General features: G+C 44.1%; 1 protein-coding gene across 1 annotated transcript in view; it reads left to right on the forward strand.

Annotated features, from left to right (window-relative positions):
- slc24a3 (solute carrier family 24 member 3) overlaps positions 1–26,733 on the forward strand; it is a 363,621-nt gene that overhangs the window by 185,184 nt on the left and 151,704 nt on the right. The window contains exon 3 of the mRNA XM_067989393.1: positions 24,743–24,819. Coding sequence (XP_067845494.1) covers positions 24,743–24,819 — 77 coding nt within the window. The remainder of the gene's footprint in view (positions 1–24,742; positions 24,820–26,733) is intronic.

Consider the following 26,733-nt stretch of genomic DNA (forward strand, 5'->3'; position numbering starts at 1 on the left):
AGTACAGCGAGGAGAATAGTGATAGACTTCAAGAGGACTTGGACAGGCTGGTGGAATGGGCGGACATGTGGCAGATGAAATTTAACGCAGAAACGTACGACGTGGTACATTTTGGTGGAAAGAATGAGAGGCAACATAAACTAAACGGTACAATTCTAAAAGGAGTGGAGGAACAGAGGGATATGGGATATATGTGCGCAACTCGTTGAAGGTGGCAGGGCAGGTTGAGAAAACGGTTTAAAAAGCATACGGGATCCTGGGCTTTATAAATAGAGGCATAGAGTACAAAAGCAAGGAAGGCATGATGAACCTTTATGGAACACTGGTTCGGCCACAACTGGAGTATTGTGTCCAATTCTGGGCACCGTACTTCAGGAAGGATGTGAAGCCTTAGGGGGGGTGCAGAAGAGGTTTACAAGAATGGTTCCAGGGGTGAAGGACTTCAGTTATTTGGATAGACTGGAGAAGCTGGGGTTGTTCTCCTGAGAGCAGAGAAGGTTGCGAGGAGATTTGATAGAAGTGTTCGAAATCATGAAGGGTGTAGATAGAGTAGATAAAAAGAAACTGTTCCCATTGGCGGAAGGGTCAAGAACCAGAGGACATAGATTTAAGGTGATTGGCAAAAAAAACAAAGTTGACATGAGAAAAAACTTTTTTACACAGCGAGTGGTTAGGATCTGGAATGCACTGTCTGAGGACGTGGTGGAGGCAGATTCAATCATGGCCTTCAAAGGGGAACTGGATAAGTACTTGAAGGGAAAAAATTTGAAGGGCTGCTGGAAAGGGTGGGGGAGTGGGACTAGCTGGATTGCTCTTGCAGAGAGCCGGCGTGGACTCGACAGGCCGAATGGCCTCCTTCCGTGCTGTAACCTTTCTATGATTCTAAACGCAAGAGTATCAATCCCCAGCACATACCGTATTTTTTCTGTATTGACACTTTTTCTGTCATCCCATTATAGTCCTAGTTTAAAGTTAGAATATCAGAAAAGACTCCCCTTTCCTGCTATGTGGGATGGATACCACCACATGCTACATCTCCTCATACTGCTGCCACCTCCAAGAAAACACTACAGGACTGGTTTTCCGGATATGTGCTACTGGAGGGGAGTATCTGGAAATTGCATATTCAGAAAATCAGCCCTCATCAGTAACTGAGGATCAATGTGCAGCTACCAAAAAAAAACATTTTGCCAATTTTTTAAAAAATTGATTCGGTAGTGTTGAGGAGAGATTGAGTAGAATGGGCCTATATTCTCTGGAGCTTAGAAGAATGAGAGATGATCTCATTGAAACGTATAATATTCTTAGAGGGCTTGACAGGGTAGATGCTGAGAGGCTATTTCCCCTGGCTGGAGGAGAGTCTAGAACTAGGGGTTATAGTCTCAAGATAAGAGGTCGGCCATTTAGGACCGAGATGTGGAAAAATGCCTTCACTCGGAGGGTTGTGAATCTTTGTAATTCTCTACCCCAGAGGGCTGCGGATGCTCAGTCATTGAGTATATTCAAGACTGAGATCGACAGTTTTTTGGACACTAAGGGAATCAAGGGATATGGGGTTAGGGCAGAAAAGTGGAGTTGAGATCGAAGACCAGCCATGATCTTATTGAATGCGGAGCAGGCTCGAGGGGGCCATATGGCCTACTGCTGCTCCTATTTCTTATGTTCTTATGTAGTGCCTTCAATACTTGAACACACTCAGAGTATTGGATATTACAATATAAAGCTATGAAATTCCAGGAAGATAAGTACTGATATCGCTGCTTGTGAAATGATGCGATTTAATCAGAGGGGCCTGCCATCCACTGTGGACTGATTCTTATATAGAATCAGAGACTTGGGTGCGTGTTCCCAAGTAATAATACATCTCACAGCTGAGATGACTTAAAAGTCCTTCACTGTCTTGGCATATGATGTCATCTCATTCCCTCACCGTATTAGAGCCTTGTGACACACTGCAGGTTATGTGTTATAAAGAAGGAAATAACTTGCATTTATATACTGCCTTTCATGACCTTAGGGCATCCCAAAAGCAATTTACAGCCAACAAAGAACTCTTGAAGTGTAGTCACTGTTGTAACATAGGCATAAACTACTGAGCTTGGTACTTATGATCTGTAAAATCATTGGAACCTCTCGAGTGCATTAAAACTCTATTATATGTGCCTCTCCACCTCTCTCTTCTCCTTTAAAGTCCCCCTTAAAACAGTTTTTTGACCAAGCTTTTGGTCATGCCTAATCTCTCCTTTGGCTTGGTGACCATTTGATTTGATTGCGTCTCTATGAAATGCCTTGGGATGTTTTTCTATGTTAAAGGCCCTGTATAAGTGCAAGTAGTTTTTGTTGTCGTGCTATTCCCCGATACAATGTAGTGAAATAAAATTGAGTATGCAATTCAAATCACTTGCTACGATATTACATTACATAAAATTACACGGACTGGAATATTATTCCAAAGATGTAACGTTAAGATAATATTGTTAAGTTCTTTGAAGATCACACCTGTTGCTTAGGATGTCCCCTCAATTTTCAATGGTTGCTACCTTGTAAAGTACAGTAAATGATATCCTCCTGTATATAAGATGCTTGCAGAAAATCTCCACAGGACTCCTTTAACTGTTTATAAACATTGATAAAATTCTTCTTGTAAGGTTATCTCTGGTAACCAGATTGCATTACAATAACATGAAAGGCTTTAATAAGAAAGATAAATCGACGTGAAATATTAATGCCTGTAGTGTATATTTGAAGTCACTTTCCTGAAAATCTCATGGGGTCTTTGAACACTTGTGAGTCTCTGATCACTAACTCTGAGAAATTTTCCAGAATTAATTTAAAGCTTCCCAAACTGTCATAAACAAAGAAGAAAGAAAGAACTTTTATTTATATAGCACCCTTCATGACCTCAGGGCGTCCCAAAGCGCTTCACAGCCAATGAAGTACCTTTGAAGTGTAGCCACTGTCATAATGCAAGGAAATGCGGCATCCAAGATTTGCACACAGCAAGGTCCCATAACCAGCAAATGAGATAAGTGACCAGATAGCTTGTTTTACGGATATTGGTTGAGGGATAAATATTGACCAGGACACTGGTCTTGTTCAAATAGTGCCATGGGATCTTTTATGCCCACCTGAGTGGGCTTCGGTTTAACATCTTATTTAAAAGATAGCACCTCCAGCAATCACCTCAGTACTGCACTGGGAGTGTCAGCCTAGATTTTATGCTCAAGCCTCTGGAGTGGGGCTCGAACTCACAACCTTCGCAACTGAGAGGTGAGAGTGCTACCACTGAGCCAAAGCTGACACTGAAGCAGAGTGATATTTTTATCCATGTGACTTAATCTGATTCGTATTTTTCCATCTTTTCTTTGAAGAAATACTCCAACCATGCAATGGTGCTATTGGCCTCGATAAAGGCACTGCCTGATCACCATTAACTCATACAGACCAGCAGGTCTCGGGTTTAATTCTTGATCCGTGCTGAGTTAGCTGGTGTCAAATGGAGCAACAGTTGGTGACAAATAGTCGCATTGCCCCAAAGCAAAATCCTCCTGATTGCTATCCAGTGACCCCCGCGGGAAAGTGATCGTATGTAGATGCCCAGTGAGAACAGAAGGGGACTTGGCTGCAGTACACTCACTCTGCAGGTTCACGTGTGAAGAATGCCAATTTGGGTGAGGTGGTGGAGAGCTACCAATACACGTGTGCGTCTGTACTACTGCACCTTCAGGAAAAGAGGGGAGGAAATTGGAATTCAAAAAGAATCTACCATAAAACTCTATGCTGATCTTATTCTTGAATATTTGAGAAAATACAGCCCTCAATCTAATTTTTGAAAAAGAAACAGTCTTTCTCTTTCATTCCCTTGAATTCTCAAGTGTTATTTATCCAGGGAGAGCTGAGCCATACCAAGCAGGGAGGTCACTGATTGGACGAACAGTTAGTTGCTCTCAGCCAGAGTTGAGGTAAGAGTGATTCGGTGCTTCTGAGTAAGAGAGGGGGAAATCGGCCAGAATTCCCGCTCCTGATCGCTGTGCAGTGACCCCCTTATGGAAGTACAGGTGTGTGGACAGGATCTGGTTTGGCAGTGATGAACCCCGTGGATGTAATAACCATGCTGATACTTACTTGTCAAAGCTCACTCATGGACAGGGACCATTTGGATAAAGCACCAGAGGGCAACAGCTACCCGCGGAGGCAAAACTGGCGAGGAAAAAGTCTTTATAAAAAATTGTGGCTTGTTTCTCTATTTGTATATTAATTGCTGTATGTGTTTTACATAGAGTTTGCAGCACAGAAACAGGCCATTTGGCCCAACTGGTCCATGCCAGTGTTTAGGGTCCACATGAGCCTCCTCCCACCCCTCTTCATCTCACCCTATCAGCATAACCTTCTATTCCTTTCTCCCTCATATGTTTATCTAGTTTCCCGTTAAATGTATCTGTGCTATTTGCCTCAACTACTCCCTGTGATAGCGAATTCCGCATTCTAACCACTCTTTGGGTAAAGAAATTTCTCTTGAATTCCTTATTGGATTTATTAGTGACTATCCTATATTTATGGCCCCTAGTGGAAACATCTTCTCCACATCTACTCCATCAAACCCTTTCATAATCTTAAAGACCTCTATCAGGTCACCTCACAATGTTCTCTTTTCTAGAAAAAAGAGTCCCAGCCTGTTCAATCTTTCCTGAAAGATGGGAGAGAGAAGAACTAATACGTGATCTCTAGTTCTTTTTTTTTAACATGTTGTTTGAAATGTGGTGGATCCTGTTTCAATTATGTTCATTTTCCATGTCTACCCTTATGCGGCTCAATTGATCCTGCAAGGGGTCTGTTCACTTTCCATATATTTTTTTATTCGTTCATGGGATGTGGGCATCACTGGCGAGGCCGGCATTTATTGCCCATCCCTAATTGCCCTTGAGAAGGTGGTGATGAGCCGCGTTCCTGAACCGCTGCAGTCCGTGTGGTGACGGTTCTCCCACAGTGCTGTTAGGAAGGGAGTTCCAGGATTTTGACCCAGCGACGATGAAGGAACGGTGATATATTTCCAAGTCGGGATGGTGTGTGACTTGGAGGGGAACGTGCAGGTGGAGTGGTTCCCATGTGCCTGCTGCTCTTGTCCTTCTAGGTGGTAGAGGTCGCGGGTTTGGGAGGTGCTGTCGAAGAAGCCTTGGCAAGTTGCTGCAGTGCATCCTATGGATGGTACACACCGCAGCCACTGTGCGCCGGTGGTGAAGGGAATGAATGTTTAGGGTGGTGGATGGGGTGCCAATCAAGCAGGCTGCTTTGTCCTGGATGGTTTCGAGCTTCTTGAGTGTTGTTGGAGCTGCACTCAACCAGGCAAGTGGAGAGTATTCCATCACACTCCTGACTTGAGCCTTGTAGATGGTGGAAAGGCTTTGGGGAGTCAGGAGGTGAGTCACTCACCACAGAATACCCAGCTTCTGACCTGCTCTTGTAGCCACAGTATTTATATGGCTGGTCCAGTTAAGTTTCTGGTCAATGGTTACCCCCAGGATGTTGATGGTGGGGGATTCGGCGCTGGTAATGCCGTTGAATGTCAAGGGGATGTGGTTAGACTCTCGTTGGAGATGGTCATTGCCTGGCACTTGTCTGGCGTGAATGTTACTTGCCACTTATGAGCCCAAGCCTGGATGTTGTCCAGGTCTTGCTGCATGCGGGCTCGGACTGCTTCATTATTTGAGGGGTTGTGAATGGAACTGAACACTGTGCAATCATCAGCGAACATCCCCGTTTCTGACCTTATGATGGAGGGAAGATCATTAATGAAGCAGCTGAAGATGGTTGGGCCTAGGACACTGCCCTGAGGAACTCCTGCAGCAATGTCCACATTTATCTCTTGGGTCTGCTCATAAACTGGCTTTTTCACTCTTTCTGGAACTTTTTATGCAAAACGGTAGCACCTAGACAGCAAATCGTTGTACAGGTGGGAAGTGAAAGTAATTTGTGCGATTTGTCCCGAGATAAAGCACGATGACAAACCACATGCCCTACCCACACTGTGGTCACTTTGGGGTCAAATACATCCATTTACACATTGCCCCTATAGATATTCTTCCTGTGTTAGGTACCTCCATTCCTCAAGGCCCTTTAGTGGCAGTGCTCCTGTGTCATGTACCTCCTTTCTTCAAGAGCTGTTCTGTGACGTGTACGGCGTTGCATTCTTGCTGTGTTTAGATTCCACCTGCATTTCAGCATCAGAATTCGGACTTGAAAAAGGCACCGAGTGAGGATGACATTTTCTCCTCTCCCCTCGCCTCTCCTCCGACACAATATAAACCACCCTAAAAAGAGCTGGACGTTCTGATAATTGTCATGGGTTTGACACATTAAGATATAATGGTCTTAATATCCTGATGCTGTTTTAGGGCTCATGTAGATTTTTTGTTCAAATTCTGCACCAGAAAATATAGCAATGTTCCCAAGGCCAGGCCTTGAAATTTTTTTAATTGGTTGGTGAATCCGTAACATTGTGTTGTGGGATCATAACTTGGTTGAGAGACAGAGATGCATTAGAAATACGAATGCTCATTGGAATTGGTGTTTAACACATCTGTGTATTTTGCAGCAAGTCCAAATCACGTGAATGAAAAAATGCCTTCAACCTTCCAGTGTTGATTTTGTTTTTTTTTTAAGAAAAGGAAAAATGGCTTATGGCTATGTTCAAAAGATTCTGCAGTAGTGTGAAAATGACTTTCACAGGAAGGCTGTACTGTGGGCCTTATCGGATTATGTCATATCAGTGCCTGGAGTTCAGCTCATTCACTGGAATAATTGGGTAATAAATCATGCAGACAGTTATCACAGCTGAGCAGCTCCCCTGACTCCCCATAGCATTTCTGAGTTTCTCTGGTGAGTGTGCACTATTGGATTGCAGTCACTAAATTATAATGAAAGCTCTCCAAGTCTCTCTCAGAATGTACTCTGTCTGTTGAGGGGCATTAGGTCAGTGCCCCTCGGCTAGGGAAAGGACAAGAATCAGCCCAGGTTCCCAATCTTGATCAGTATCCAGCAACCTCCAACTGAAAAGTGCATGTGTACCAATGTTGGGTGAGAATAGGTATGGGCTTGGCTGTGATGTTCCCCATGGTCAAATAGCCTGTTGGCGCTCACTGTCCAGTCTCTCTCATAGAGTGGCCACTTGGGACTGAGAGGAAATGAATAAAGAATGGCCTTTAAGTCTTGCTCCCAATTTCGTATTTAACCACGATCACCAAGTATCCAGTTAATATTGCAAGTGTGGCATAAAATCTAGTAATACAATAAGATTTTATTTTATTACTTTGCCATTAGCTCCCATCTCTGTAAGTAAAGTGCATTTCATCTCTCTGCAAAAGATTTTGGTCTCACTCTTGAAAATCCCGTTAGTGGGAATTAAAGTTAGAAGTTATGGGCGAGGACAGCCACTACAACAAACCATATATTTTAATAATCTGTCACAGGGTTCATTTAAATTCTAATCTCCGTCACTCTTTCATCACCGTGTAAATACTACACAAATATAAACGCTGGGAATTACCTCGGGGGTCCCTCTGATTGGCGGGCGTTAATTCGGTAGATCGGCGGAAGGACCGTTAACGCGGTTTACCGGGAGTTTCTGCCGAAATTACAGCGGCCGACCCCGCAAGGAAATTCCCAGTGAAAGTCTTGGTGAAAGACACAATTCCTGCTATAATGCACTCGCCTCCTTTCCGAAAGGTGCTGGTCCCTGCCAGGTACAGTTCCATGGGCACTCGCGCCCCTCTGATACCTCATACAAGCGACCATTCTGCACGTATGAGCCTAGTCAGTGAGTATTGGCAGGCTATTCCACCATGCAAGGCATCGCAAACAAGCCCTATGCTGATATCCTACCATGTACTGGGTAGAGGTTATGGGATAACAATCTGGAGAGAAATTCGGGCTGATTTCCTCTCCTCCTCCCCCTCCCACTCCCCTCGCTATTCCAGGGGCACGAAGCTACAATGAGAATGGAAAGTGGGGATCGAATTGTAAAGATTGAAACATCTTTCTTGCTGTACCTTTGAAGCACAGAGCTGACTTTCTGACCCTCTTAGTAAAGGGTTCCAGCAGAGTCTGAAAGAGAAAAATGCAGAGTTAAAATCAGTATCTGACTGACTTTTATAATGGTTCACTTTTAAAAAATGGGAAGTAATGTTATGAGTTGACTATTACACTGCCTCCTCCCACACACCCCCGCCATTTATCCTTTCCCATTGCCCCCGCTGATTTTTAGAAGCGGAGGGCTATTTTTCTGGCAGTATTTTTTAAAAAACATAAAGTTAAAGTTGGTAATCCTTTTTCAGGTTACTGCCCTCAGCAAAATCTGGGCCCTTAATGTACACTCACCTTTGAACTTTCATTAACCTCCATTAACTTCAGGGAGCTTTACATTTTACTCGGTAGTAATTTATCGGAAATGAGAGAGCTTTGTAGTCTTACCTACCAGAATCCAAAAATACCCCAAATTCACCTTCCAGCACCTGCGATCATGCTGAGTAAATTCAGATGCACCTTGCTGCTTTAAAATCATTATACTCAAGATGCCAACTGTTTCCTACGAGTGTTTTTTTTGAAGATATTTAGAACTAAACCAGTTGTGATTAGATTTTCAGCACATAGTGAGCATTACTTAACTTCAAAATAGGAGTCTGTCGAGATGTCAGTGGTTTCTGATTAAGTTAAATTGTCATTCACAGGTGAACAGGTTGATAACCGATGTCTGTACCCAACAAGCCTTCAAGAAATTATCTTGACCTAATTGGCTTGTCGGCATTTATTTTCACAGGGTCACGGTAATAAGAGACAAAGTTTGTAATGCCTGGAGAATGAGGGACTTTCACATACTGTCTACTGTGGAGGAATAACAATTATGCATCAGTATTCTTTTCCCTTTCTGCTCTCCGAATCTCAATGGTCTCTGTACAAGGCAGAAGTGTTTGCTGCCATCTTTAGCCAGAAGTGCCGAGTGGATGATCCATCTCGGCCTCCTCCCGATATCCCCACCATCACAGAAGCCAGTCTTCAGCCAATTCGATTCACTCCACATGATATCAAGAAACAGCTGAGTGCACTGGATACAACAAAGGCTGTGGACCTCGACAACATCTTGTGCTCCAGAACTAGCTGCCCCTCTAGCCAAGCTGTTCCAGTACAGCTACAACACTGCATCTACCCGACAATGTGGAAAATCGCCCAGGTATGTCCTGTCCACAAAAAGCAGGACAAATCCAATCCGGCCAATTACCGCCCCATCAGTCTACTCTCAATCATCAGCAAAATGATGGAAGGTGTCGTCGACAGTGCTATCAAGCGGCACTTATTCACCAATAACCTGCTCACCGATGCTCAGTTTGGGTTCCGCCAGGACCACTCGGCTCCAGACCTCATTACAGCCTTGGTCCAAACATGGACAAAAGAGCTGAATTCCAGAGGTGAGATGAGAGTGACTGCCCTTGACATCAAGGCAGCATTTGACCGAGTGTGACACCAGGGAGCCTGAGTAAAATTGAAGTCAATGGGAATCAGGGGGAAAAGTCTCCAGTGGCTGGAGTCATACTTAGCACAAAGGTAGATGGTAGTGGTTGTTGGAGGCCAATCATCTCAGCACCAGGACATTGCTGCAGGAGTTCCTCAGGGCGGTGTCCTAAGCCCAACCATCTTCAGCTGCTTCATCAATGACCTTCCCTCCATCATAACGTCAGAAGTGGGGATGTTCGCTGATGATTGCACAGTGTTCAGTTCCATTCGCAGCCCCTCAGATAATGAAGCAGTCCGTGCCTGCATGCAGCAAGACCTGGACAACATCCAGGCTTGGGTTGATAAGTGGCAAGTAACATTCGTGCCAGACAAGTGCCAGGCAATGAGCATCTCCAACAAGAGAGAGTCTAACCACCTCCCCTTGACATTCAACGGCATTACCATCGCCGAATCCCCTACCATCAACATCCTGGGGGTCACCATTGACCAGAAACTTAACTGGACCAGCCATATAAATATTGTGGCTACGAGAGCAGGTCAGAGGCTGGGTATTCTGTGGTGAGTGACTGACCTCCTGACTCCCCCCCCCCAAAGCCTTTCCACCATCTACAAGGCCCCAGTCAGGAGTGTGATGGAATACACTCCACATGCCTGCAGGAGTTCAGCTCCAACAACACTCAAGAAGCTCGACACTATCCAGGACAAAGCAGCCCGCTTGAATGGCACCACATCCACCACCCTAAACATTCACTCCCTTCACCACTGGCGCACAGTGGCTGCAGTGTGTACCATCCACAGGATGCACTGCAGCAACTCACCAAGGCTTCTTCGATGGCACCTTCCAAACCCGTGACCTCTACCACCTGGAAGGACAAGAGCAGCAGGCACATGGGAACAACACCACCTGCACGTTTCCCTCCAAGTCGCACACCATCCTGACTTGGAAATATATCGCCGTTCCTTCATCGTCGCTGGGTCAAAATCCTGGAACTCCCTCCCTAACAGCACTGTGGGAGAACTTTCACCACACAGACTGCAGCGGTTCAAGAAGGCGGCTCACCACCACCTTCTCAAGGGCAATTAGGGATGGGCTATAAATGCTGGCCTTGCCAGCAGCGCCCACATGCCATGAAGAAATTTAAAAAAACAAGCCAGCTGTCAACATTTGAGAAATCCTAGGCATAAGATAATTTACTTCTTCTTTGTGTTGGTTCACAGAAACTCAAAAATTAGAAAGTTCTGTCCCTGAACCCTTGTGGTGAGGATTCTTCTATCAATAACTCAAGACTATAGTAGCTACTTCTTACCAATTCCCTTCAATGTTGAATGCTTTGGTTTCAGAAAGTTCCAACATGTTATACTCAAGATTGATGCAATTGGTTAAGAGTCAACCATGTTGGTGTGGGACTGGAGTCACGTATAGGCCAGACCGGTTAAGGACGGCAGGTTTCCTTCCCGAAAGGACATTAGTGAGCCAATTGGGTTTTTATGACAATCCAACAATACCTTCATGGTCACTTCTGCTGATACCAGATTTTTTTTAACTGAATTCAAATTCTCAGACTGCCATGATGGGATTTGATCTCAAATTCTCTTATTAATCCAGAATCCCATGTAGGAAAAATGGAATCCATCTTATTCAGTCACCATAAGACAGTGACCCTTATTATAACATTTTTAGACCTTACGTCTCATACCACACAATTTTCCTCAGGTGACTAGCATGATGGGCAATTGGAGGACTGGTCAACCAGAACCTTGGTTGCAGGACTGGAGGAGATTACAGAGATAGGGAGGGGCGAGGCCATACGGGATTTAAATACGAGGATGAGAATTTTAAATTTGAGGCGTTGGGTGACCGGAGATAATGTAGGTCGGTGAGAACAGGGGTGATAGGTGAATGTGACTTGGTGTAGGGTAGGATACGGGTAGCTGAGTTTTTGGATTAGCTGAAGACAATAGAGGGTGGAGAATGGGAGCTGCCCAGCAGAGCATTTCAGTAGTTGAATCTGGAGGTGACAAAGGCATGGATGAGGGTTTCGGCAACAGATGCGTTGAGGCAGGGACAAGGATAGGCGATGTTACGGAGTGGAATTAGGCGTTCAGTCCAGGTAGAGGTGAAAGCAAAGTGTACTGACCAATTGCATCACCTAGTACATTTAAGGTGTTGTCTCATGTTATAAGGTAGTACTGGGTTTGACAGCTGACACAAACAGTTCTCAAACCACCTTCTTAGTGATACATATATTGAAACTGAAAAGATGACTGTAATCTTAACACATCCTCTGTTTATTTATTAAATGCACCTAATTTGGATCCCTTCACTTTGTGTATTTGCTTGGTTGTCTACTAGTATTATGCAGTTGTGTGTGTCAGGGCACTCACTTGTCAGATTGTTCACTACCCACTTGTCAAGCTGCTGCCTGCTCAGTGTCAGGTTGCTGCTGGGCAGTGATGCTGTGCTGGGAGAAGCTGGCAGCACATTTCTCAGGACTGTCACTGGGTACACATTTAGCTGAAATGACTGTTGGGCCCCCAAAGCTTCTGTTCTGAGGGCTTGACGGGATTGTATTGCGTGCTACACAGGAAACGGAATTAAGTCAGGCTGTCCCTTTAAGTCATTGCCGCAATCACTACGCATTGCAGTAAACAAGAGTTATGTGAAGAGTATATTTGTAATAATTCAATATTAGTTTATGCTCATTTTCCCCCTTTATTCTGAGGTATGAGAAACACTGGGGTAATGGGATTCTCGCATTCACAAGGCCTTTGTTTCAGATGTTTCCACTGTGACTTCAAATATACAGTTCAGTATTTAGGTAGTTGGCATTTTCGATCCCTATTCATTCAAACTGGAATCTAACGCAACCCAGAGGAGTTTCTAGTAGCAGATTTCCCCTAATAGACTGAGCACCAGCATCCCCACAAACCCAGAGCCTAATATCAAAGAATCTACTGAATTAAACATGTTCCAGTGCATTCGAACGAGAACCAGCATATATCCCAGTTTGTACAGCTGTACGGCATAATTAAAAACTGATTTTATAACTGAACGCTCTACGATTAAGAAAAAAGTCCAGGTAATTGACCCGGTATCTCCCTAACAGTGCCACATTGGCCATTTTATAATCAAGACTCGGAGTAACTAAGCTATCCAATCATTCATTTTATATAGCACCACTGCAACCTATTATGGTGTTTTTTTACATCTTGGTTGCTCAACTTGGACAGAAACAAATTGGACCCTGCAGTTTAAGAAATGTTAAGGATAAGCATTGCAATGGTTGCTGTAACTGAGATGTCCACATTTATAAAGTATGGTGGTTAGTATCGTCCGTTTGACGATAACCAGCGAGTGTAAAACCATTTCTGGTCTTAATGTTTTAAGTCATGAATGATGCATAGAATAAAAGTATTTTTACACCGGTACCTTCTGTTGGGCAGCACTACAGTTGATTCAATTTTGGACTAAGGAATAAGAATTGTATCTTGTACATCTAACCAATCTCTGTGACATGTTATAATTGGAAGTGGTCAGATTTTCAGATGAAATACTGTTGATGTAGTATAGCTGTACAATTGGCTCATCCCTAAGGACAGTCCTGTCATACACCCTATGATCAGTTCATGAAAACCTTGTGTTAGAGGACAATGAACAATGTATCTTTTCAGACAGTTAAAACACTCTTTACTATAAAGAGGCACCACTATACATTCTTCAATGATGCTTGCTTAATAGGAATTTCTGGGAATGATTAGATAATGAGAACATATTGCTTGCTGTTCCTGTTCAAAACATTCCATCGAAGAAAAAAGCGCAAGAAATGAGGCAACGTGTTTAAGGCCTGGCTTTTTATATAGCAGTTCATATTCATCTGTTTTGTAAAAATGCGAGCCATGGACATCCATATTTGTGAAGATGCTGATTTCCATTGGGAACTCCAGTGTTTCTGGAGTAGGGATTGCAATGATCTCACTCCATCGCACAGCAAAATCCCGATCAAGATCTAACGAAAGGGTCACATCCAAAAAAAACACAAATTGGGGCACGATTCTGATGAGGGATCATCCCCAAACATAAACCCTTCTTTCTCTTTTAGAAGTTGATGTACCCGCCGTGCTTGGGAGGGATGGAGCAAGATTTAAGATGAGCTCTTTGGATGAGATATTTTCTGGCATTTTCTGTTTATATTTTAATCTCTCTTCACTTTCTTTTCTTCCTTCCCCTCATTATTCTCTCCTCCCACCTCCTCCCGTTCTGAAGGCAGTGACTCCTACTGGGTGCCAGCAGTCCTTCGATAGCTCATCTCAATAGTTAGCTCAATGTGTGACCGTAGATGGGCGAGCATTTGCGGGTTATTTGATCTTCAAGTTTACAACGGCCACCATCCATGGACAGATTTTTTTTTAGCAGAGATTGCTGAATAGTGATCAGGTGCAGGAAGCTGAAGCCAAATGTAGCTCTCCTACCACCTTCGAAGGCAAGATCGGCCGACGAGAGATCAAACCCGGGACCTTCCTGGTCTGTATGTCTCATTACCACAGCAGACAGTTTGCCTCATCAGGTCTCTTGCCGCTCCTTCTGTGCTAACGAGGGGGTTTGTGTCGCGACCAATGCACTAAAATTGAACTTAGAGAACATGGAGGGAAGTAAGAGACAGCTACAGCCAATGGGGAAGTTAAGTGGAAAAAGGCAACATTTTTAATTAAACAGATGCTATCATCTTCGGCCCACACAAGGCAGTGTTTCGAATCTGCCAAAGACCAAGACTGTACATCGGCTTTTTCTTCTTATATGGGCTTTGCCTCCAGAGTAATGGTGATTCAAGTAAATAAAGTTAAGGAGGCGATTTTGCTGCAGCTAAAGTCTTCCAAGACCCTTCACTGTGTTTATAAATCATACTGAGTTCGGTATATGTTGGGTATATAGCAGCGATTTGTACTTTCACCAGTCAAGTCTGGTTCTACAGATTTATTACTTCTATCTCTGTTTTAATAAAAACCAAGACTTGAAAAAAATCATACGATAATCATACGAGCTGCGCCAAGGATAAACCAGAAGACTGTAAGGCTGCTTTTATTTTTAGTGAGAATGAAATGCTAAAGGTTATACAGGGTTAAACTGGTGTGGTCAGTTTAATTTTTGAAGGTTTCGAACTGCAGCTTGGGCAAGTCAGAAGTGCTGACCGAGAGCCACGTACCCCATATTGACACCAGTACACATCGCCCAAGAGTCATCTCCTTTCACATCAATCTGTTACTCATTACTTATTGTCATAATTTCCTCCTATTTTATCGGCGTTATTTTAAGTCTCTTTACCTCATATGGCCTCAGTTTGTTTATCATTTCCCACTCCTTTCCCATTTTATTTCTATTACCATATCTTCTTATTCTAATTAAATTGGAACAAATATCTGGACGCATTGAACTCACCACTTAAAGGGCAACGTCACTCCTTTTGGAAATTTAGGGAGAGTCTCAATTCCTGATAAAGTCCTCTCTAGTTGGTGACTGCACTCCCAATGTAAAAGGGAATGACCTGAAACAAGTCTCTAGGGTTAATATCTGTGACCGGGCAAAGAGGAGCAGGTGGATTGTATTACAGTGCTGGTGTGTGTTGTTGGCGTGGATCCAGAGTTGCCAACCCTGGTTGGACAGATCCCTGGAGGTTTCATCACATAACCTCCTGCCTCCAACCCACCCGCCCCTACACTCTCCATTGGTCACCCGACTTGTCCATCCTCACAATGCCCCGCCTTCCCACGCCAATCGGAAAGTCAATAGACTCTCCATTAACCAATTGAATGATTTTTGACAGTCAGTCAAACAGCCTTTTTTTCCCATCTCCAATATTTTTATAACTAGTAAAGAAAAATGTTCAAAGGAAATGTTTGTAAAAACACAATTTTCCATTGGCTGTGTGATTTTTCTCCCTAATTTGAGTGTTTTACTACCATGAAAAGCCACTTCTGCAGTCTCCAGCCAATCATCCATTTCTAATGGCACAGAATGTAGAAGCTGACGATAGTTGAATAGAATGTCTTCGCACCCACCCCTCCCCTGCCCCATTGCCATTTTGTTTCTATCAACATTACGTCCTACTCTAATAAAATTGTAATGAAAAATTCCTGAAATAAAACCAACAAATAACAAGAAGAGTGATTAATTGGCTGTAAAGTGCTTTGAGACATCCTGAGGTCATGAAAGGTGCTATATAAATGCACATTCCTTTTTTATTTGAAGATTAACATTTTACATTGGGGTCATTTGCACTCATGTCCAGTTTATCGTTCATTTTTAAGACTTTTGACCAACAAATTGAGCAGTACTGCTGCCACAATGAGTTCTGCTTCTTAATAGGACAGTTTGTGTTGGAATGCAACCTTAACTTATTTCGCTTCCTTACTGATCATTGCAGCACTTTTCACAGCTGGTCTGCTGGTGCCAGACACTGACTGGCATCCAGTGAAATGTGCAACTTGTTCATTATCCATTCCACATCATAAAACGTTGAAAACGAGTGCTCCATGCAACTGATTGCTACATTCAGGTGTTTGTAAATGAGCCATAAGAGTTCGCGAGGAAAATTAAAGTAACAGTACAGAAATCTGGTAGGAGTCCCTTTCCTTGTGGTACGTTTGGTTCTACTTGCTACTGTGACTAGATTCCTGGATATTGAATGATGAAAATTCAATGATCACCCTTTCTGATCCTTTTCAATGCTAAATTCAGATGCTGAAAGCCTGCACATTGCTGTGTACAAAGAGAATGTTGAGGACAGGTTGGCAGTTCTGGTTGGAATGTTGTCCTTTAACCTCAGGGCCTTAGATTCAAATCAACCTGGACTCACGAGATGCAAATCTCCATGGTGGCTTTAGACGGGTCCTTTGTGAAATGAGTTGGAGTCATCTCAAATCAGATGGAGTAATCTTGTGAGGCTACGGCAGAAAACTACCCACAACTCAACATGACGTTGGCAATCTCACTTGAAGAAGCTGCAAGGATGGCTATCTCTGAAATGGAAAATTTCACACTGATCTACAACAGCTGGTGTTCTCCTGGACATGGGGTTGTTTATGACATATTGCTGGGTCAGTGTAAAAGGAGCCTTGCTATAGCTGATCAGAGAGTGCTAGATGTTAATGCTGTTGTCCTGCACTAAAATTCCTCAAATAAAAGTACAGATATATTAGAGAATGATTTAGAATTTCTGTCTTGTGCTGGACATCCAATATGTGCATCAAGTGCACATTGTGCAGCAGTGGTACTCTTCAGATGTCATGAGGGATATTAGGTGTCAGCATCAACAGCCCACCAAATTGCCCACAAGATGTTGTATGTAACATTGCTCCTGTTTTCTCTGTTGCTGTCACCAACTTGGGCTCTCGTCCCTCACGGGATACGTCATCCTTTAGCCATGAGGATGTGGCTAGCCTGCCTGCAGACGTTTTGCCGATACTGCTCCTGAACTGACTGACAGGTGGCACACACCTTCACCCCGCTGGAATGATCAATGTAACCTCTGCCAATAACAACATAAGAAATAGCAGCAGGAGTAGGCCACGTGGCCCCTCAAGCCTGCTCCGCCATTCAATAAGATCATGGCTGATCTTTGGCCTCAACTCCACTTTCCCGCCTGATCCCCATATCCCTTGATTCTCCTAGAGTCCAAAAATCTACCCATCTCAGCCATGAATATACTCAATGACTCAGCATCCACAGCCCTCTGGGCTAGAAAATTCCTAAGATTCACAAACCTCTGTGTGAAGAAATTCCTCCTCATCTCAGTCCTAAATGGCCGACCCCTTATCCTGAGACTATGCTCCCTAGTTCTAGACTCGCCAGCCAGGGGAAACAGCCTCTCAGCATCTACCCTGTTAAGCCCCCTCAGAATCTTATATGTTTCAATGAGATCACCTCTCATTCTTCTAAACTCCAGAGAATATAGGTCTATTCTACTTAATCTCTCCTTATAGGACAACCCTCTTATCCCAGGAATCAATCTAGTGAACCTTCGTTGCACCCCCTCTAAGGCAGGTATATCCTTCCTTAGATAAGGAGACAAAAACTGTACACAGCACTCCAGGTGCGGTCTCACTAAAACCCTGTACAATTGTAGCAAGACTTCCTTACTCTTGTACTCCAACCCCATCACCATAAAGGCCAACATGCCATTTGCCTTCCTAATTGCTTGCTGTACCTGCATGTTAACTCTCTGTGTTTCTTGTAAGAGGACATCCAAGCCTCTCTGAACACCAACATTTAATAGTTTCTCACAATTTAAAAAATATTCTGCTTTTCTATTCTTCCTACCAAACTGAATAACCTCACATTTCCCCACATTATACTCCATCTGCCACCTTCTTGCTCACTTAACCTGTCTATATCCGTTTGCGAACTGTTTATGCACGATTTTAAAAGGGAAAAATGGGTGGGTTGGGGGCGGGGTGGGGGGGGGCATGCAAAATTGCAACAATTTCCGACCTGGCTTCAACCTGCCCACTTCCAGTTTTCACCAGGGTGGGGGGAGGGGCGGGTGACCAAACCACTCCTAGGAGGCAGGTTGGTGATTAAAGCCTTTCAAGGATCTTGACACCCCCCCATGACTGACCCCTGATCCCTCCCCCCATGACTGGCTCTCCCCCCCCCCGTGACCCCCATGCCCACCGGTGCCCCTGTGCCAACCCATGCCCCCATGCCCACCTATGCCCCTGTGCTCACCCATACAAACAAAGACTTACCTGAAGACTTACTCGAACATGTCCTCTCCCTGGCTGGTCTCCCGTCCGACTGAGACCAACCTGTCAATCAGGCCGTAGGGATGTTCAGGAAACCCATGCTTCCAGGTTTCCCGTCCGCAATTTGACCCCCCCCCGACCCCTTCCCGACTCAGGGTCAAAATCATGCCTTTTGTGTCTTCCTCACATCTTACTTTCCCATCTACATTTGTATCGTCAGCAAACTTGGATACATTACAGTTGGTCCCTTCATCTAAGTCATTAATATAGATTGTAAATAGCTGAGGCCCAAGCACTGATCCTTGCGGCACCCCACTAGTTACAGCCTGCTAATCTGAAAATGACCCGTTTATCCCCACTCTCTGTTTTCTGTCCATTAACCAATCCTCTATCCATGCTAATATATTACCCCCAACCCCATGAGCCCTTATCTTACATAACAACCTTTTATGTGGCACCTTATCGAATGCCTTTTGGAAATCCAAATATACTGCATCTAGTGGTTCCCCTTTATCTACCCTGCTAGCTACATCCTCAAGGAACTCTAATAAATTTGTTAAACACGATTTCCCTTTCATAAAACCATGTTGACTCTGCCTAATCATATTATGATTTTCTAAGTGCCCTGTTACAACTTCCTTAATAATGGATTCCAGCACTTTCCCGACGACTGATGTCAGGCTAACTGGCCTGTAGTTCCCTGTTTTCTCGTTCCCTCCTTTCTTGAATTGCGGTGTTACATTTGCTACCTTCTAATCCGCTGGGACCGTTCTAGAATTTAGGGAATTTTGGAAGATCATAACCAATGCATCCTCTATCTCTGCAGCCACCTCTTTTAGAACCCTCCAATGTAGGCCATCAGGTCCAGGGAATTTGTCGGCTTTTAGTCCCATTAGTTTGTCTAGTACTTTTTCTCCTCTGACATTAATTGTTTTAAGTTCCTCGCTCTCATTTGCTCCTTGGTTCCCCACTATTTCTGGTAAGCTTTTTGTGTCTTCTACTGTGAAGACAGATACAAAATATTTGTTTAACGTCTCTGCCATTTCCTTATGGTCCTTTAAATCTGACTAGCTGCAGTTCAAGCAAATTATAAACATGAGTGTTACACTCAGCCAATTATTAATAAATCAAGACAACAATCACAGTGGATGTAGACCAACAGTATACTGCAGTACTCTCCAGAGCACTGAAGTGCCTCACAGATGTGCAGGACCCAGCTCCCAAACTGACAAGCCTCCTCTCACAGGACTCTCAGTTCTCCAGCTTTCTGTTTGCAGCAAGCAACTCCTGCAATGTGGAGTCTTTCATTAATATTTATTAATCCCTGCCAGATGACGGTAAATAATTACTAGATAATTTTCATGAACTAACAAACACTGTGATATCAGATTTCTCCTCCCCCTCCGACTTAAAAGAGAACAAAAGTATAAACAGTAACCATCAAAGTGCTACAAATTGCATAATAACAGTTTCTCAACAACTTGCATTTATATGTTATATAGCGCCTTTAACAGAGAAAAACATCCCAAAGCATTTTAGAGAGGGAAAAAAGGAAAGTGACACTGAGCCTTTGTGAGAGGGTTAGGAGAGGTTATCGACCGCTGAGCTATAGAGATGGGCTTTGAGGAGGTTTTTGAAGGTAGAGGGATGGAGAGGTTCAGGGAGGGAGTTCCAAACAGTAGAGCCAAGGTGGCTGACGGCTCTGTCAACAACGTGGAACGGTGATGGAGGGAATGGCCAGGGTCAGAGGATGGAAGGCAAAGTCAGGTTGGAGGAGGTTACAGAGGTAGGGTGGCACGAGGCTGTAGACGAGGGTGAACTTTTTAAGCTTTCATTTGTTGGGGGACAGGGAGCCAGCGTGAGTCAGCAACAATGGAGGATATGGGTATCCGGGGCTTAGTGTGGGATGGCAGAATTCTGAATGAGTTAGTGATTATGGAAGGTGGAGATAGGGAGACCAGCAAGAAGGGCATTGGAGAGAGTCTTCAGTCAATGTGTAAGAAAAAAACATTTTTTTTTACTCAACTGCAGTTAATGAGCCACTATCATTACTGATTTACAGGGGGTAATTTTAACCCCAAAGAACGGATGGGTTGGGGTCGGGTTGGAGGTAAAAATGACAGTTTTTTGAAGTGGGAATTGCAACCGGCTCCAACGCGCCCATTTCCGGGTTTAACACACACATCTAAAACCCAGAAGAGCCGTCCTCACTTAATGATGGCGGGCGGATTGTTAAAGGGGCAATGAACATCATTGAAATAGCTGAGGTACTTAATTTTTTGTGGATTCTAAAGATGAAACGAATTTAAACTCACCTGCACGGGTTTCCCATGGCTTCTCATTCTCGTCAGGTGAAAGCAGGCGGGAAGGGCCGGATCCAAGAGGTGAGTGCCTTTATTGCCCTGCTTGTGAGCCAGGATGAGAAGGAGTGCTTCATTCAGGCCCGACAAGCTCACCTGGCGCGATAGGACCACTGCGATCGGCCGACCCCCACCCCCCCTTGATGGTAGACCGCCCCCCACCCACCCCCGACTCTTCATCCGACTGCCAATCCAATCTCCCTCCCCCGATCTTCTCCAAGGCCCCCTCCGCACGATCTTCTCCACGACGCCCGCCCTCCGATGTCGTCCACGGTCCACGATCTCTCCCTCCCTCCTCTCTGATTTGCGGTTCCTTTCCCTGCCGACAGGCCTGTCAATCTGGCTGGCTGTTGCACGGGAAACCCAGAAGCAAAAATAATGACCTACCATTGAGTTGCGATCGCAGATTGCGACGCACTCACTCGACTTCCGGGTTCCCCACGCAAACATCTACCCACCCGAGTTAAAATCATGCCTACAATCTCGGCCGGAACTAAGGAAACCGGACTTATTTCCAATAATCTAGATATCCTGCACATCTGTCTTGACATTACAATGTGTAGATTGAAAACATAATTTCATACAAGTGCCAAGCAGTGACATTTCGGACCAAGGACAGTCAGCAATCCATTCACAGCTGTTTATGACCATCAACTGAAGATATGTGACATCATTGTCTCAAACTGGCCATTTGACAGCATTCAGTAATTGTAGGGTCCATCTGGTGTATTAGAAAGGACTGCTATTTAGCGATGTCTTAAATGATTCAACATGATTAGAAAATGCATGTTGATATGCGTCAATTCCATGTTGTGTAATTGATCCATTCCGTGTTGTATATTAGACATATTCATTCCATTAGCTTCAGCATAGTCCATTCCAAGTTAGCTGATTCAGACAAGAAGGGTCAGTATGTGAGCTAGAGGGATAAGGTGAAGGAAGATGGTGCAATGAATAGCGTGCACAAGATACTAAACGTGCAGTGTGTCCTTTAGTCACTAATGCCCCAAATGCCTTGTCTGTCCTGACTCAGAAGAGCTGTAATCTGGGCTGGTGGGGATGCAGATTGGGGTGGGACCCAATTACAGTGGGCCTCTGCCCTTTTTTCCACCGGATTTGGGGCCACTCGTACTATGACACCATACAAACGAAGGAAATCCATTATATGTGTACTTCATATTGTGCCCTAGTAATTCTGGATGCAGAGAACACATGTGTGTTCCTGATAACCGGCATTGTTTAGGCTCTCGGAGGAGGGTTTAAATTTTAAATGGCCGATTCCAGCGATGCAATTGGTTATCATATTACTCAAACAGGCAGATCCAGAAAGTGGGACTACCATTCGCACTGTCCCACAGGCTCACTTGCACTGTGGCAAGACTCTGAAGTGATTTCGCCTCCCTTCTTCCCTCCCCCTTATCTGAGGTGGGCATCTTCTCAACACCATAAAAGGCACCAGCACCCACCCAAAATATTTAAATGCCACTGCCCCTCCCCCCCCCACCCAGAGAGTGGGATGGGATCAGGGGTGCAGCCCAGTAGTGGATAGAACTCAAAGGTTTAATGTTTCAGTGTGTCCCTTTATCATCGGATTAATGTTCTAAGATTTTTTTTGATCAGATTGATTCCCCCTCATTCTTCCTGAAGATGCTTCAAATTAAATTTTTAGTTGTTCAAGCGAGTTAAATCAGCATAGAATCATAGAAAGGTTACAGCATGGAAGGAGGCCATTCGAGTCCACTCCGGCTCTATGCAAGAGCAATCCAGCTAGTCCCACTGCCCCACCCTAACCCCGTAGCCCTGCAAACTTTTTCCTTTCAAGTACTTATCCAGTTCCCTTTTGAAGGCCATGACTGAATCTGCCTCCACCACCCCCTCGGGCAGTGCATTCCAGATCCTAACCACGCGCTGTGTAAAAAAGTTTTTCCTCATGTCGCCCTTAGTTCTTTTGCCAATCACCTTAAATCTATGCCCTCTCGTTCTTGACCCTTCCACCAATGGGAACAGCTTCTCTCTGTCTACTCAGTCTAGGCCTTTCATGATTTTGAATACCTCTATCAAATCTCCTCTCAACCTTCTCTGTTCCAAGGAGAACAACCCCAGCTTCTCCAGTCTAGCCATGTAACTAAAGTCTCTCATCCCTGGAATCATTCTAGTAAATCTCTTCTGCACCCTCTCTAAGGCCTTCACATGTTTCCTAAAGTGCAGTGCCCAGAACTGGACACAATACTCCAGTTGTGGCCGAACCAGTGTTTTATAAAGGTTCATCATGACTTCCTTACTTTAGTACTCTATGGGGGTGATTTTAAGCCCTAAGAACGGGTGGGCTGAGGGTGGGTGGGAGTTGAAAATAGGTTTTTTTGGGTCGCAACCGCAACCCGGCTTTATTTCCGGGTTTAATGTCGGCGTGTAAAAGTACAGGCTTCCCACTGGGAATGCAAAGTCTGAAAACTTTGTGGTTGCGACCCAAAAAAACAACTATTTTCAACTCCCATCCGCCCCCAACCCACCCATTCTTGGGGTTAAAAATCATCCCTTATGCCTCTATTTATAAAGCCCAGGATCCCATTTTCCCAATCCAGGTCGTCCTCTACTGCTTGTGGGCTGTCATGGATTCCAGGACAGAAGTGACAGTGCACCAGTCTTGTCTTGTTAGTGTAGAATGCCCTACTGGTTGGGGTCATTGGAAGGGTTGCCAACTCTGGTCGGATGTATTCCTGGAGGCTTCATCGCATGTCCTCCTGTCTCCAGCTGCCCCACCCAGTCAAACGGCCTTCATTTCCACCCCCCCATCTCCAATATTGTTAGAACTAACAAACAAAAGTAGTCAAAGAAAATGAACAAAACACACCATTTCTTTAATGGCCCTATGATTTTTTACCTGTTACTCACAGCAGTTTCGAGGAGATTAATCTTTAATTCCTGGAGGATCTAGGAGAAGCCTAGGGGATGGGTGGGTGGTTGGTGACCCTAATCATAGTAGGTATGTATTGTATAAGAATCGAGTTCACAAATGAACACAGTGTATTTGGGGTTAGGTTTCCCTTGAAAAGGAACTGGGCTCAGTAAAACTGTATCATTCGTAAAACTACTTTTCCTCTCATCTTGAAAATTCTGCGACCACTCAAGGACAAATGATTTTTTCAAGGCCAAATTGCAGTCGGCTCCAAAGTATTGGAAAATGCAACAAAAGAAGTGCCAAAAATTCAATTGTTTTGAAGGCCGTCCTCCCAGCCTCCACGCTCCCCCTCCTCCCAGAGTCCTCTCAGAAAATAAATCTCATGCCTTACATCCTCCTTCAATAATTTCTGAGTCTACCACAGTAGCAAACTGCACGTTTATGTAGTTTAATAAAAGGGGATTGAGTGTTGAGTATAGATGCAGCTTACGTTATGCCACTCCATGTCTCACTGTTTTTGAGTTGTCAACTTTTTGGCAGCTATGCAATCTATTTTTTGGAGCCACTGGTCACTTTCTTCCCCCCCTAAATTTCTAGGTAGGCAGATACGGATTCAGGAAGAATTTGCTGTAGATCTCAGCATTATTTCCCAAGCAAGCTCTGAATTTAAGTACTCTGTATTTCTGAATATTATTTTTGCAGGGAGAAAAAGTGAATGGCTTTACCATGTATTAATAACATTTTACGGGTGCATTTGAATAAAACCTGCAGTGACAGTGTAAAAGCAGCTCGAATATAACATCAGACCTCCTCCTGACACCAAAACAAAGCGGTGTGAGGCCCACTGGAGGAGGTAGTCTCACTCTGCTTCGCCTGGGAGCCAGTTCGGGCCTTGACGCCTGATTTACGCTTTAGTGTCATTGGAAAGTGGTGTGTAAATACACTGTACCTCTTTTTTAGATAAATGGGTGAGTAAACAGGACTTAATAGAATGGGAGAGGAGGGAGAGGTATAAAGGTAAATTCACCAGTCAATCCCGTGCTACCCTGCGGGCAACATTGCTTTCACAGAGTGTGGGCCCAAGAGTTACAGCTTCGGCATGGACACTCTAAGCTGCCTTTCCCATCCAGCTGACTCCCTGCTGAGCACACAACATCAGAGAATTCATCCTGTTTGGTTTATTTGTAATGCAGTTTGTGTTAAATTAATTCACGTGCTGATTTTCCTTTTCCTTTTTCAGCTCTTCGTGAATTCCCCGATGATGTCTTTACGAACGAAGAAAGACGACAAGGAGCTATAGCTCTCCATCTGCTCTGTGTAAGTCACAGCTTCTTTCAGTCACCACCCTCCCAATGTGAACAGCTCGGTCTGGCCATTGCAGATATTGTAGGGGGTATAATGTCGGGTTATACCTCTGCCTTAATGTTTGCAAATCACTCACAGCTTCAGATCAGCATCTAAGAACCAAAAGAAAAGATTCTGTTTCTGATACTTGATCTGACTGAACCAAAGTAGACAGTTGCTATCGAATTTGCTTTCCTGCAACTTTCAGACCCAACGATATGGGATGGGATAACTAAAGGCTTACATTGAAAGCACTCTCTCTTACAGAAATGCTCCCTTTCACCAATCATTTAAAAATAACTTCTGCAGATGACTTTTAGTCAAATTCAATTATTTCCAGAATAAATGTAAAAAAAAAGGTACATTGCAGTTTGTGAAAAGGCTAAAATGCTGAGTTTTGGCATAATACAATCTAGTCTGCAGTTTGCTGAAATTCTCTTCTAATCTCATCTCACTGCTTTGATTTGGAACCTGACTAATTTGAGCCCTTCAAAAATTGGAGTTCTACTAGGAATTATGATTAACTGTAAAATCTTTTCTCGAGCTATTTCTGTTGCTTTACGGGCTACGGAGTGTTGATATCATTGGGTCAACCAGATTGGAGGAGGGTCTGAGCTTGAGGGTGAAGAAAGTCTAATAAATCGTACGACAATGAAGCTAATCATATTTTTCTGATTGATTTCCCCCCCCCCCTCTCCTGAGGCTGGTGATTCATGTTGGTGGCACAGGTGCTACCGACCTTCGAAGACCTCATCCAATTAGTTATTCTTCGTGTGAGCTTAGACATTGATATTGTTGGGAGACTGTTCCAGCATCGGCAGTAGCATCACAGCTAGACCTGTTCTTAGGTTCACCTGAAATCCACACACATGCAATCTCCAGCAGAAGTCACCAGGTACTAATCAGGAAAGGGAACCCTGGATAACTTGTCACCTTCACTGTTGCCCAGGCTGATTGGTGACACCTAACCAAAACAACTTGTGTTTACATAGCGACTTCAATGTAGAAAACTCACCCCAGGCACTTTACAGAGGAGGAAAGAAAAGTACGTAAATAAATCAAAGGAACGGTGGGAGAGTTGGAAAGGGCGACCGGAAGCTTTGTCAAAAAGATGTGCTTGAAGAACATTTTTGAAGTTAGAAAGAGAAGTGGAGAGGTGGAAGGGTTCAGGGAAAGAGTTCCAGAGAGTAGGCCAGTGGCAGCTGAAGGTTTTTCCACCATTGTTGAGGTGATGGGAGGGAGGAATGAAGAGAAGGTCATTGCTAGGAGGAGTATAAGGCTGAAAGCGGTAGAAGAAGTAGGATGAGGCCATGGAGGGATTTGAATTTGAAGATGAGGATTTTAATTTCATTGTGTTGGGAGACAGGGCACCAGTTTAGGTCTGTGAGGATGGGAGTGATGGACTAATGGAACTTAATGTGGGACAGAAAGTGGGTGGCTGAGTTTTAGCTACTATCTGTACCACTGTGTGACCAATGTGTTGGAGGTCCAATTCAAGTGGAAAGCTTCACTTCTGTATTGTGCTTCATCAAGCCGTGAAACAGGAATAGTCGAAGCTTACTCGAAGAAGGCGAAGTTCACTGACTGACAGATGTTTCTAATTCAAGAGGCCAGTGCTCTCTTTTGTTTGACCGTGCTTCTTTATTCTGTCCTTTTAAAAATATGATTGCATTATTTCTGATACTTATTTAACATTTCTCACTTAACACGTTTCTAGTGAGATTTCCCTAGTTACCTCAATACACAGCCTCTCATCAGCACCAAAATCATACAGAGGAAAAGTCCACAATGCCTGATTTGATAACCAATAGAAAGTTTGTTCCTACCTTCTACTGGCCAAATACCATGAAGTTATTTGAGCTTCCAGGACCACTGTCACATTTTGGG

Source organism: Heptranchias perlo, chromosome 8 (assembly GCF_035084215.1).
Source record: "Heptranchias perlo isolate sHepPer1 chromosome 8, sHepPer1.hap1, whole genome shotgun sequence".
NCBI lineage: Eukaryota > Metazoa > Chordata > Chondrichthyes > Hexanchiformes > Hexanchidae > Heptranchias > Heptranchias perlo.